The sequence below is a fragment of the Danio rerio genome, chromosome 16, assembly GCF_052040795.2.
Source record: "Danio rerio strain M-AB ecotype USA chromosome 16, GRCz13ab, whole genome shotgun sequence".
In the NCBI taxonomy this organism is placed as follows: domain Eukaryota; kingdom Metazoa; phylum Chordata; class Actinopteri; order Cypriniformes; family Danionidae; genus Danio; species Danio rerio.
In genome coordinates, this window is record NC_141036.1 from 2655984 (window position 1) to 2669735 (window position 13752).

Below are 13752 nucleotides of genomic sequence, written 5' to 3' on the forward strand. Positions count from 1 at the left end.
GTCTCCGCCATGACGTAACTCCGTTGCTGTGGCAACCATGGAGCGCGTTCGGAATTTGAGTTCTACTGACTGTAACCGAGCGAAAAACGCCATTAGTGTGAAAATTGTCGTGTAGACTAAATGGACGCAGAGTTTCACCGTAGTGAAGAAATCCATACAGTTTGTCGACGCGTTTTTAACACAGTGTGTAAGAAAACAAATATCATGACTAACCTGATTAGAAGAAACGCCGTGATGCCGGCCTCGCTGGACGTCGAACATCTACAAGATCCAGCAGATGGCGTAGCCGGGCAGGCTCAGGCTGAGGGCGGCTTCGGCCCCTCTCCTGCTGCCGCCCGGAGCATCAGCCCTAACGGTAAATGTCGAAAAGAGCATCTTAAACACATTACTGTCACACATACATACAAACACAGGCTCTCTGAGCTGTATAAACTTCAGTACAGGGCGTCTTATATGTTTAGTTAACATATTTGAACACATATATAAACTGTAGGTCGTCTTAATGGATGATAAAATACATGTAAACGTCAATTATTCACTATATTTTGAAATATCTTTACTTAATCATGTGTATTTTTATATCTGTGAAACCCAAACTTGAACTTGTTATAGCAAATTTTGATGTTTTCTATAGGAATATGAATAAAGGCCCAAAAGAGTCACAGCGATAGTACTAGTTTTATTTTAAAGTATATTAGGTATAGTATTAAGTATATTAAGTATAGTATTAAGTATAGTGTTTATAAGTATGTCTGTAATGGTCTTGCCCTTGTTAGGTTTAAACATGCTAGGTCCAAACTAACACTGTACCCTTCCTTCAAAATCACAGACAATTTCAATATCAACATTCAAACAAACAAAACTGCAGATATTGTTTTTATCAAACTACATTCAGTCACTTTTGAGGCTTTTTTGGTGAAACACTGTTATTAACAGGTGCTTATTATTATGTACATATACTCATTTCAGACATGTCTTAATAACTTGTTTCTTTGTTTTTGTCTGTTAGTAGGAAAGACCAAAGTGAAGAAGAGCAACCGTGTGTTGTCTTTCTTCAGAAGGGCATGGAAGGCTGTGAAGGCAAAGTTTCGGAGAAACAGAGAAACCAGGGACTCATCACAGCCGAATCCAGAATTACTTGATGTCCCTAATCCCAGAGATCCTGAACGCATTACCCGCCTGCAGGACCGCCTGGAAAAATGCGCTCTGAAGTGGACACCGGTCACTGAGGTCTGGCCCAACGTCTTCATAGGAAATGTGTAAGTCTGCAACACCCATCACATCTGAAGCGGTCCTGAAATAAGTAACAAATGTTGTGCGGTGCATGATTTAATAAATAATGGTAATGGTTTAAAAAATAAGAGCAAATTTAAATGTCATGGTGACTTTAATACCAATTAAACAGTAATTAATAGTAAAACATACTGCAGCCTTATGAAGACAAATCAAACACAGCGCAGTTGTAGACTGTATTGGGCAATCTGAGCTACTTCATCATTTCTTTGTGCAAATTATATTGTTTTGCACACACACACATTTCAGAAACAAATGCAACATTAATTTTGATAAAAACATGCACTGCTTATTCATATTAATTGAAAATATATGCAAATGGCACATATAGGGCCTGTGTTTCCATTACAAATATTATAGAGAACATTACATTATCTACTCTCAAACATAAAATCACTTACAAAAGCGAAGACCTCTTCTAATCTCATATATAAATCATATAAATAAATAAATAATGAGGTGATTTATTAAGAAATGAAATTTAATATTTATTATGTATCAGGAAAAAAAACATTCTACTTCATTATTATTAATAATAAAAATAAGAATATTTGTTATTTTATTATTTTAAAGTCTACTTTTAGATTTTGACACTTGTAAAACACTGCAGAAATGTTCTAATCATCAGGCCCATGTCAAATACAGTACAGATACTTAACAAATAACCTACTCTAAATTAAAAGCATTAACGTATGCTATGTTTTTTTGTGTTCACTAGCTTTGGAGCAATAACAGTAAAAATATACTAGCTTTGGTTGTGTTCAAAATGACATCAATGTTTTCAAAGTGCACTGTGAAGGGAGCAATTGTAAACATGAAGATCGCTAAAACTAAACTGTAAAAATACTTTGAAAGCAAATTACAGCTAAGAGAGATGACCTTAATGCTTTTTTAATAATTCCAAGTTTAAATGTTAGAATGTTCTAAATGAATAGGGCATAGGGGGGATAACTGAAAATAGAACACAGCCAGGAACGGTTTCTAGCTACAGCTCCAGAGGTGTAGTTGCAAGTGCACAAGTTTGCGACTCAGTTTGTGAATGTTCGTTGAATGACAGATTTGGGAAACGTCAAATCAACAAATGACGTTTGTAATGACACACTTGCGACCTTAGTTGGCTAACGATGGTTTTCGGAAACGCACCCCTGGACAATTGTAGAGTAAGAGTGTTTTAATGAAGACTAATCAAGGCTGTTGTGTTCTTTTGCAGGAAGACGGCCAGAGACCCAGCCAGACTGGAGGAGATGAACATCACACACCTCCTGAACGCTGCACCAGAGCTGGAGAATGAAACATCCAAAAATGAATGGGAAAAAGTTTACAAAGACATGAACATCACTTCCCTCAGACTGTCTGCAGACGATGATGGATGGTTTGATGTCACCAAACACTTTTTCCCAGCGGCAGACTTCATTCATACAGCCCTGAGCAAACCACAGAGTAAGAGTTCACTTACACACACAAACTGAACCAACATTGTGTTGTACACTGCCAAATTGTTGAGTTTGTTTTCAGCGAATGCTGGTTTGTTTTTTGGGAATTGTGAGGACATTTCATAGGTGTAAAGGTTTTTATACTGCGCATGAAACAAATACTACAGTAATTCAGGAGTACTATAGTGTATAGCAGTAAATACTGTGCTGTTTTTAAACTCTAACTATTGTAAAGTTCTTCACAGAATTAATCTGTTGTGGTGATTCTGTGGTACTACAGTAATATAAAATAATAGCTGAAACTGCTGTTACACACACACACACACACACACACACACAAATACAATACAGAACTTAACGTACAATTTGTTTCTTTAAGTCTTAAAAGTTTATTAATAACCTCCAATAACTCTGCAGATGAGTATTTCAGTGTGTTTTATAGAAAGTGCACTTACCCAAACATTTCTGCATTTTTACAGCTCCAGTTCAATCATTTAGAGTCATTTTTATTATTAATTTTCTTCCCTCGTCAGAAATGTCTGGGTTTACTATCCTTGTGGGGACAGTATTTATCTATCCATCTCTCCATCTGTCCTACAGTGCTAAATGTGCTAGCGATACGTTTGTGTTGATCTTTCTCTCTTTGTTCCTGCAGATAAGGTGTTGGTGTGCTGCCTGCAGGGCGTCAGCCGCTCCGCCACACTTTTCCTGGCATATTTGATGATACACCACAACAAAACACCAGAGGACTCCATTGATCTGGTGACACACAAGAGATTTATCAGGCCAAGCAGAGACTTCTTGAGGAAATTAACAATCCTCGCTGAGCAGCGACACTTAATTGAAAGTGACGCAGCGAAGAACAGAAGCAACTCTGCTGCCGATAAACCAGACCCTGAAGTGGAGTCAGTTGATTCAGAGGAAATGTATGTTTGTGAGCCGTACGGTCTTAAACCAGTCACGATGATTTCACACATACACAACCCTGAAGCCTGCTCCAAACTAGACAATCTAGAACCGGTTCCAGGTCCGAGCGGTTATAGACCCGAACCTAAGGCAGTTGATTCAGAGGAAATGTATGTTGAGCCGTACGGTCTTGAACCAGTCACGATGATTTATCACATACACGACCCTGAAGTCTACTCCAAACTGGATAAGTGTGCTTTAAAGCCCTATCCAGAACCGGTTCCAGGTCCGAGCGGTTATAAACCCGTACCTAAGGCAGTTGATTCAGAGGAAATGTATGTTTGTGAGCCGTACGGTCTTGAACCAGTCACGATGATTTCACACATACACGACCCTGAAGTCTACTTTAAACTGGATAAGTGTGCTTTAAAGCCCTATCCAGAACTGGTCCCAGGTCCGAGCGGTTATAAACCCGAACCTAAGGCAGTTGATTCAGAGGAAATGTATGTTTGTGAGCCGTACGGTCTTGAACCAGTCACGATGATTTCACACATACACGACCCTGAAGTCTACTTTAAACTGGATAAGTGTGCTTTAAAGCCAGATCCAGAACCGGTCCCAGGTCCGAGCGGTTATATACCCGAACCTAAGGCCGTTGATTCAGAGGAACTGTATGTTGTGCCGTACGGTCTTGAACCAGTCACGATGATTTCACACATACACGACCCTGAAGTCTACTCCAAACTGGACAAGTGTGCTTTAAAGCCCTATCCAGAACTGGTCACAGGTCCGAGCGGTTATATACCCGAACCTAAGGCCGTTGATTCAGGGGAGCTGTGTGTCTCTGACTTGAGTGGTCCTCAACCACAACCTCAAATGGAAGAGAAGATTTCACTCTTGCATTTGCATTTCACCCAAAATATTTCCAACCTGGACAAGCAACAAATGGAGAACAGGAAGAGATGGGTCTCCATCTGTAAAGTCTTCGACAACCTCTACGTTGGAAGCTGGTAAGTCTGCAACACATTCATGATGTATAGTACAAAGCCATGTGATGCTTTAATAGGGTAATGGAGACAGTGTTGGGTAGGTTACTTCAAGAGAGTGATTACTTCAGAAGCTCTCCCTGTTCCACATTGTCTATTTGACATTCCAGCCTTTGTTGCCGGAAATAAAATATATTGTGGAGCTGGATTAGTGACAAATGAATGAGTTAATTCAGCTGAATATATTGTAAGAGGTTACTTAAGATACTTAAGAGGTTTACTTTGAGTCTGTATATGTTTCTGCATTGTAAGTCCGTATAGAAAGCTGATTAAAGTTGTTTGTGATCTTGTGCAGGAAAAGGGCAATGGACAGAGTTGCACTGAAGAGGAGAGGAATTACACACGTCCTGAACACTTTACCCATTTTGGCAAATCAAGATGCATTGAGGAGGGAACAGGCCAAGCTGTACGAGACAATGAACATCTCCTACCACAATGTGTTTTCAAGAGACGATGACCCGTTTGACTTTAGCTGCCATATCTACCGAGTGGCAGAACTCATGCACAAGATTCTGAGCAACCCAAAGAGTAAGAACACACACACACACACACACACACACACACACACAGTGTATTAATATCATGTTCTAGTGTGTTCAATTGTTTTGTGTCTTTCTTTTCTCAGATCAGCTGCTGGTGCAGGATCAACAGGGTTGCAGGCACGCCTGCTTTTTCGTGGTGCCATATCTGATGATATACCATGGAAAAACATTGACGAAGGCCATTAGCCATATGATAAACCGTAAAAACATCAGAATGAGCAGGGACCTCCTGACGCAGCTAGTCGTCTTCGCTTGTCACCACAATCAGCAGCAACAGCCGGGTTTGATGCCGGAGTTTTCATCTATCGACATAAACCACCCTCAGACCATTTCCCAAATGTACCTTCGTATCGTCAAACCCTCCCAGTACTGGACTCCTGTCAGTGAAGTCTGGCCCAATGTCTTCATAGCTGATGAGTAAGTCTACAACACACACATATAACAGCAAAGCATACAGTCAAATAATGATGCAGGGTTTCACCCGGGCTTAATTCCCACAGTCATGGAGTTTTTAAAAGATCTATTGCAGACATTAAAAGTCAGGGTAAATGTCATGTTAAGTCATGTTTTATCATGTTGTTGTGGTTAGGGTATTTCTCCCTGCCATTTTATTCCGCTTGTCAACCAGCACTCAAATTCAGTCCTCAAATTCAGACTGGTAAAATACTGTCTGAGGCTGGTTTTTGTTCGCTCAGTGCTCAGTCAGTTGTTGCGTCCCAATTCGCATACTTATACTACACCCTAAAAGTATGCAAGCTTTGGGACATACTACTTCCGCGTTTCTTGGTATCGAAACTTGTACCAAATATCGATATTTTTAACTTGTAGTATCGAAAATCATATAGTAGGGTATCGATGTCTGTCAAGGTATCGTATCAAAGTCTGAAATCCAGTATCGTGACCACACTACTTCAAACTATTTGACTACAGATTTGAGGAAAGATGGAGTAAAAAAAGCACAAAATGCTGAAAACTGTTAGTTTGTGGATTTGTTTTACAACGTGGCCAAAATCTGTAAGAAAAATCTGCGTTATTAAAACAATAACAAGCTCCTGTAAACTTTGTTAAATTCAGCATTTGTAGATTTACAGAACTCCAGAGTGAGCGCTGTGTGTTCTTCATCGTGAATTCAGCTTTTCAGTCAGTGAAAGTGAAGGGAAATTGATGATGTTGTTGTGTTCTTGTGCAGGAAAACAGCGAGGAACAAAGCCAAACTGAAAAAGATGAACATCACGCACATTGTGAACGCTGTGCCGTTGTCCTTAAAGGAAGAGGAATGGAAGGACTACTACCAGAAGAAGAACATCACTTACTACAATGTGCGTTCAGGACTCGGAGTCCAGGGCTGGCCAAACATAGCACAGTTATTTTCACCAGCAGCAGAATTCCTACACAAGGCCCTGAGTGACACAAAGAGTAAGAGTTGACACACACACACACATGCAATATTCATCTGCAGTTGAAGCAGAATTATTAGCCCCCCTGAGTTATTAGCCCCCCTGTATATTCCTGTATATTCCTGTTATTTCTGTTAACAGAAAGCAGATTTTTTCAGCACATTTCTCAACATAATAGTTCTAATAACTGAATAATTGTGACTTCAGCTGTGTTGTTAGTTGAATGAGCTTGTTTTGACCGTCTTTTTTTCTGCATTTCCTCAGATAAGGTGTTGCTGTACTGCAGCGAGGGCTTAAACCAGTCCGTGGTGCTTTTTATGGCATATCTGATGATCCACCAGCGCATGAAGCTGGAAGAAGCATTCGAGTTTGTGTTGGAGAGGAGACGCATGTGGATAAGCAGGGACTACTTGAACCAGCTGGTGATGTTGAATCTGGACCTCGCAAAGCTTCGCAAATTGAACGAGTGTAGACCCTGCTGCACAGCCTGCTACGAAGCTATCTTGCAGCTTAATCTAACGTAACATGCAGTATGTAAATATGTAAATATGGTGTTGACATGTCTGTTTGTCTTCTGTTCATGTGCATTGTGAGAAAAATAAAGAAAGATTTGCTTCAATTGTGTTTCTGACCAGTTTTTCAGCTGACAAAGTTCAACCAGAAGATTATGGAGACTTAATTACTGCATAATTACAAATATAGAGTATACTTACTCATGAGTAAAATAGCTTACTCAGCATTTATATACAGGTCTCATTGCGTTTAAATGAGTGCTTTCAGTCTTGTAATGAGGCAATAAAACAACATTATCTCACTTTGGGTCTGGTTCTGAATTTAAAAGAACATTCTGGGTTAATTTAATCAATATCATCTGTTAAAACTATTCTGAAATGAAAATGAACAACATATTTGTAATGAGCGTGTGTATCATGAGTACAGAAATCCTCCGAACAGTAGTTTTGTCAAGTACTAAATAACTACAGTGAGCTTCTGAAGTCATTTAGACCAGGGGTGTCCAAACTCAGTCCTGGAGGGCCACTATCCTGCATAGTTCAGTTACAATTTGCTTCGACACACCTGCCTGGACGTTTCTATTATATGTAGTGAGAGCTTGATTAGCTGCTTCAGGTGTGTTTGATTAGGGTAACTTGAAGCTAAACTCTCCAGGACACCGGCCCTCCAGGACCGAGTTTGGACACCTCTGATTTAGACTATATTAGGTTACTCAGGTCAGTCTCTCCTGTAACACTGTTTGACACATAAGATGTCAATGATGCGGTATCCTTTCCAAAGTCCATATTGAGTCTTTAAAAGTAAATATTAATATCTAGAAATTTCAAAAATTTTATTACACATCGGACACTTTATTAGGTACACTTTACTAGTACCGGGTTGGACCCCCTTTTGCCTTCAGAACTGCCTTAATCCTTCGTGCCATGGATTCAACAAGGTACTGGAAATATTCCTCAGAGATTTTGCTCCATATTGGCATGATGGCATCAGACAGAACAGATTTGTCGGCTGCACGTTCATGATGCGAGTCTCCCGTTCCACAACATCCCAAAGGTACTCTATTGGATTGAGATCTGGTGACTGTGGAGGCCATTTGAGTACAGTGAACTCATTGTCATGTTCAAGAAACCAGTCTGAGATGATTGGTGCATTATTTTGCTGGAAGTAGTCATCAGAAGATGGGTACATTGTGCTCATAAAGGGATGGACAGGGTCAGCAATATCCATGCTTTCTTGTTGTGGACGCCAAACTCTGACCTTCTACCGTTGCAGCAGAAGTCGAGTCTCATCAGACCAGGCAACGTTTTCACCAATCTTCTATCTGCTTCTTAAGTGTGACTTCACACGAATCGGCTTTCAGGTCCAAGTGCTAGATCAAACTGTATGGGGAGACTCATCAAATGGTAATAATAAACGTTTACAAGCGATGTAATACTTTCGAAAATCATGATCGCAATATATATATAACCATGCCTATCCGATAGCCAGAAAGTGATTATTGTTTTGCAAGCAAGTCCAGAGACTGTCGTGTACACCATGATGTTATATAAAATTCACTTTAAAGTGTGATATGTTTTTACGTTACTTTAACTCATTTTAATATGTTAATTAGATTTCAACACGTTTTGTGTTACATTAACTCATTTTAATAAGTAAATCAGGTTTCAACAGATGTTTTTACGTTACTTTAACTCATTTTATTAAGTTAATAAGATTTCTAAACTTTCCTTCTGTTTTCTGATCGATCATCTTCCTCTTCTTCTTCCTCCAAATCCACACCATCTTCTTCTACCATTCCAGAGTAAAATATGTCCCTCAATCAACAATCAGATCAAACTAATGCAATGTGTTGTATTCAGAAAGAAGGTGCAGTTAAAATTGATTTTGCCTGAATGTAATCCATTTAATCTCGATAATATGAACTAGGCTAGTTGAGATTATACTTAAGAAGTTCAACGAGCCTTCAAAATAAAAGGCTCAGCCCTTTTTGATAAACGCAATAGATATAAATACACTAGAAATCGCATACGGATGCTGAACATGCGTCAATAGCGCCGCCATATTTGTACAGTGCTCCCATGTTAATCAACCGAACTAGTCAAGACTTAGATAAAGCTTTGTTAAATATGAACCGTCTTTATGGTTTAGCATCCCTTTGCATATTTTTTAAAGAATGGGAGGAATTTCTTTACTTCTATTTTGACTTACTAAATTGCCATTTAAAGTGTTACAATATTGGAAAATGTTGTACAAGCACAATTTTACTCCACATAATGTTATCATTTGGAATAACAGGTGTATTTTACATAAGAGGAAATCATTTTTTAAAGACTGATTTGACAAATGAGTGTGGAATGTAATTCATTTAATGGATGATGACGGTAATATGTTGAGTTATGATCATTTTAAGTTAAAATTCAATTTTAATTGTGCATATAGAGAATTCTCTTTGGTTGTCAAAGCTATTCCTGTAGCTTTGAGGTATTTAGTTAAAGGTATAGTGCAATGCTCTTCTGTAACACCTACACTAGTTGATTTGGTTATAAATAATTATTCATTTTTGGATATTAAATGTAACAACAAGGTCTTGAGATCACTACTGACAAAAGAATATTTTCCTCTTCCTGTTAAAAGAGAGATTTTCTTATGCGGACACAATTGAAATGAGAAAAAGATACCTGTCATTTCCCTAATTACCTAAAATGAAAGAAGTACAGTTGAAGTCAGAATTATTAGCCTCCCTGAATTATTACACCACTTGATCATTTTTCCCCAATTTCTGTTTAACGGAGAGAAGATTTCTTCAACACATTTCTAAACATAATAGTTTAAATAACTCATCTCTAATAACTGATTTATTTTATCTTTGCCATAAAGACAGTAAATAATATTAGACTAGATATTTTTCAAGACACGTCTATACAGCTTAAAGGGATATTTAAAGGCTAAACTAGGTTAATTAAGTTAACTAGGAAAGGTTGGGGTAATTAGGCAAGTTATTGTATAACGATGGTTTGTTCTGTAGACTTTTGAGAAAAAATATTGCTTAAAGGGGCTAATAATATTGCTCCTAAAATGGTGTTAAAAAAAATTAAAAACTGCTTTTTTCTTGCCAAAATAAAACAAAACAGACTTTCTCCAGAAGAAAATATATTATCAGACCTACTGTGAAAATTTCTTTGCTCTGTTAAACATAAATTGGAAAATATTTAAAAAAGAAGAAAAAAATTCGAAGGGGGCGAATAATTCTGACTTCAACTGTACATTTCAAAACAATTAATGAGATCTATCCATGTAACGAATTTCTTAGAATAAGATTTAATTTAGACAGTAATGCTTGTATTTTCTGCTTGAAAGATATTGAATCCCAGGAACATCTTTTTTTTTATAGTTGTTCTATTGTCAAATCCTTTTGGGACAGATTGTTTGAGTGGTTGATGACAAAAAATGTAATACCTGCGTTTGACTATCACATTGTGAAATTTGGCATTTTTATGAAAAACAAGGAAATTAAATTTCTGTGTAATAATATGTTGATTGTAGCAAAATGTTATATCCACAAATGTAGATTTGTTAAAGTTTCTCCTTGTTTTAAAGCATTTAAAATGATTTCAATATTTTATATAAATCTATAAAACAGGTAAAAACAAAAGGTGCCTTAAAGCTCTCTAAGCTCTTGTCAACTTGTATGGACTGACCCAGCTGAAGGTAATGTATTTCCTTTTATATTATTCAGAGTTTATTCATGTTATTATTAGTTTTTACTGTTTTGTTTATTATATGCTGCTTGCATATAATGTTATATATGTTTAACAATGGAAGTTGAAAATGCCTGTTTGTTATTTTAAGTTTAAATAAAAATAATAAAAAAATAAAAAATAAATAAATAAATAAATAAAAAATAGTCAACACTTAGTTGACTAGTCAAGGCACCAGAGTGGACAAAAGTCAAGCGAACGCAGAGACTGAGGAAAACACAACCCAAAACCAGCCCTGTGTGAAAAGTGTTTGGCCCTAAACAGAACAACTGGTTGGGTTAAGCTCAGTCAAGCATTTTCAAGCAAGGTATAATTATAATTTAGACCATATTTAATTCTCAACACATTTGTATAGGTATTCTTTTTAAATCACACTTGCATAGGTGTAAATTTGAAAATTACTTTAAGTTATATACTGTGTAAAAAAAAAAAACTTTAAAAACAATTTCAGACAAATGAAGTGTTGCATATTAATATTTATCTAACTTGTTAAATCAATATTGACAACTACTGTGAGAAATCATTAACATGATCAATGTCTTCACAAAGATCAATATTATTATTAATAATAATAACATATAATTAAAAGGAAATTAAGAAAAAAATGTTATTTAATAACTGGTAGCCCTTTACACTAATCAGTACCCAAGAAGTAGCTCTCAGTTTCCAAAAGGCTGGTGACCCCTGATTTAGACCATATTTTATTCTCAACACATCACTAAAGAGCAGTAATGAAGCTCTTCTCCACTTCAGTTAAAATGATATTTAACAAGACATCTCACATTTTAGTCTGTTATTATTAACCTGAGCAGAGGCTTGAAATGTTATGGACCTAATGTACGTTAATCTACCAGGGTTACATCCATTAAACATCCTTTAACATCCATTAAAGCACTCTGAAACACAATTTATGACTCTGGTAAAAGTGTATTATTATTTAGTCAGTTCACACACAGTCAGTGCGACATCACATTATCGATGACAATTCTCAGAGGGAAAAATATAATTAGCATGCTGCAATATTAGCCTATCATATTATCCAACTCGGTGCACCATATTGTAGCTAGCGCTAGCTAATTCACTTTAGCAAGTTAGCAGACAACATATATTATCACAATAATTGGGAGTAAGAACGGCTGCTTTGGTGACATTAACATTAAAGTGTATCTCGTATTATAGTGTGATGTAAAACTCGCTAAATTAATCGTCTGTAATGATGTATTTTGATGACAGATCGATCAGTGAATGGATGCATTTTTTAAAATGCGGGTCTCCGCCATGACGTAACTCCGTTGCTGTGGCAACCATGGAGCGCGTTCGGAATTTGAGTTCTACTGACTGTAACCGAGCGAAAAACGCCATTAGTGTGAAAATTATCGAGTAGACTAAATGGACGCAGAGTTTCACCGTAGTGAAGAAATCCGTAAAGTTTGTCGACGCGTTTTTAACACAGTGTGTAAGAAAACAAATATCATGACTAACCTGATTAGAAGAAACGCCGTGATGCCGGCCTCGCTGGACGTCGAACATCTACAAGATCCAGCAGATGGCGTAGCCGGGCAGGCTCAGGCTGAGGGCGGCTTCGGCCCCTCTCCTGCTGCCGCCCGGAGCATCAGCCCTAACGGTAAATGTCGAAAAGAGCATCTTAAACACATTACTGTCACACATACATACAAACACAGACTCTCTGAGCTGTATAAACTTCACTACAGGGCGTCTTATATGTTTAGTTAACATATTTGAACACATATATAGACTGTAGGTCGTCTTAATGGATGATAAAATACATGTAAATGTCAATTATTCACTATATTTGGAAATATCTTTAATTAATCATGTGTATTTTTAAATCTGTGAAACCCAAACTTGAACTTGTTATAAAAATGTTGATGTTTGTATAGGAATATGAAGGCCCAAAAAAGGCACAGCGATAGTACTAGCTTTATTTTAAAGTATATTAAGTATAGTATTAAGTATATTAAGTATAGTATTAAGTATAGTGTTTATAAGTATGTCTGTAATGGTCTTGCCTTTGTTAGGTTTAAACATGCTAGGTCCAAACTAACACTGTACCCTTCCTTCAAAATCACAGACAGTTTCAATATAAACATTCAAACAAACAAAACTGCAGATATTGTTTTTATCAAACTACATTCAGTCACTTTTGAGGCTTTTTTGGTGAAACACTGTTATTAACAGGTGCTTATTATTATGTACATATACTCATTTCAGACATGTCTTAATAACTTGTTTCTTTGTTTTTGTCTGTTAGTAGGAAAGACCAAAGTGAAGAAGAGCAACCGTGTGTTGTCTTTCTTCAGAAGGGCATGGAAGGCTGTGAAGGCAAAGTTTCGGAGAAACAGAGAAACCAGGGACTCATCACAGCCGAATCCAGAATTACTTGATGTCCCTAATCCCAGAGATCCTGAACGCATTACCCGCCTGCAGGACCGCCTGGAAAAATGCGCTCTGAAGTGGACACCGGTCACTGAGGTCTGGCCCAACGTCTTCATAGGAAATGTGTAAGTCTGCAACACACATCACATCTGAAGCGGTCCTGAAATAAGTAACAAATGTTGTGCGGTGCATGATTTAATAAATAATGGTAATGGTTTAAAAAATAAGAGCAAATTTAAATGTCATGGTGACTTTAATACCAATTAAACAGTAATTAAAAGTAAAACATACTGCAGCCTTATGAAGACAAATCAAACACAGCGCAGTTGTAGACTGTATTGGGCAATCTGAGCTACTTCATCATTTCTTTGTGCAAATTATATTGTTTTGCACACACACACATTTCAGAAACAAATGCAATATTAATTTTGATAAAAACATGCACTGCTTATTCATATTAATTAAAA

General features: G+C 37.3%; 2 protein-coding genes and 1 long non-coding RNA gene across 15 annotated transcripts in view; 2 read left to right on the forward strand and 1 right to left on the reverse strand.

Moving 5' to 3' along the window:
• On the forward strand, positions 1-7236 carry LOC147840104 (uncharacterized). 8 transcript variants are annotated; one of them, XM_087286412.1, is made up of 9 exons: positions 1-355; positions 1013-1259; positions 2504-2733; positions 3382-4254; positions 4420-4642; positions 4974-5206; positions 5304-5637; positions 6410-6636; positions 6882-7236. In XM_087286412.1, the coding sequence occupies exons 1-9, from the start codon at positions 121-123 to the stop codon at positions 7139-7141; spliced, it is 2862 nt and encodes a 953-aa protein (XP_087142538.1). In that variant the 5' UTR covers positions 1-120; the 3' UTR covers positions 7142-7236. The 8 variants fall into 8 exon arrangements, 6 of the variants coding, with proteins under 6 accessions (XP_087142538.1, XP_087142537.1, XP_087142534.1 ...); XM_087286411.1 differs by having other exon boundaries at positions 3382-3782; positions 3948-4642; XM_087286410.1 differs by having other exon boundaries at positions 39-355; positions 1010-1259.
• On the reverse strand, positions 3092-12422 carry LOC147840105 (uncharacterized). Its single transcript, XR_015510809.1, has 3 exons — positions 12371-12422; positions 6534-6620; positions 3092-6434 (listed from the first exon to the last, which is right to left on the reverse strand). It is a non-coding gene; the product is annotated as an uncharacterized LOC147840105 (long non-coding RNA).
• LOC147840106 (uncharacterized) overlaps positions 12188-13752 on the forward strand; it is a 7150-nt gene continuing 5585 nt past the window's right edge. For 3 of the 6 annotated variants that reach the window (XM_087286401.1, XM_087286404.1, XM_087286403.1), the window contains exons 1-2: positions 12202-12512; positions 13161-13410. In XM_087286401.1, coding sequence (XP_087142527.1) covers positions 12278-12512; positions 13161-13410 — 485 coding nt within the window. In that variant the 5' untranslated portion in view covers positions 12202-12277. Of the gene's footprint in view, positions 12513-13160; positions 13411-13752 lie in introns of all 6 variants that reach the window. The other 3 variants (XM_087286402.1, XM_087286406.1, XM_087286405.1) reach the window with 3 other exon arrangements.

Excerpts from the sequence above, each read along its gene's own strand:
- LOC147840104 (XM_087286407.1), top strand. The coding sequence starts at position 121 with ATGGACGCAGAGTTTCACCGTAGTGAAGAAATCCATACAGTTTGTCGA. Across the intron at positions 356-1,009 it reads CCGGAGCATCAGCCCTAACG|TAGGAAAGACCAAAGTGAAG; the intron begins GTAAATGTCGAA and ends TTTGTCTGTTAG. Across the intron at positions 6,637-6,881 it reads GGCCCTGAGTGACACAAAGA|ATAAGGTGTTGCTGTACTGC; the intron begins GTAAGAGTTGAC and ends GCATTTCCTCAG.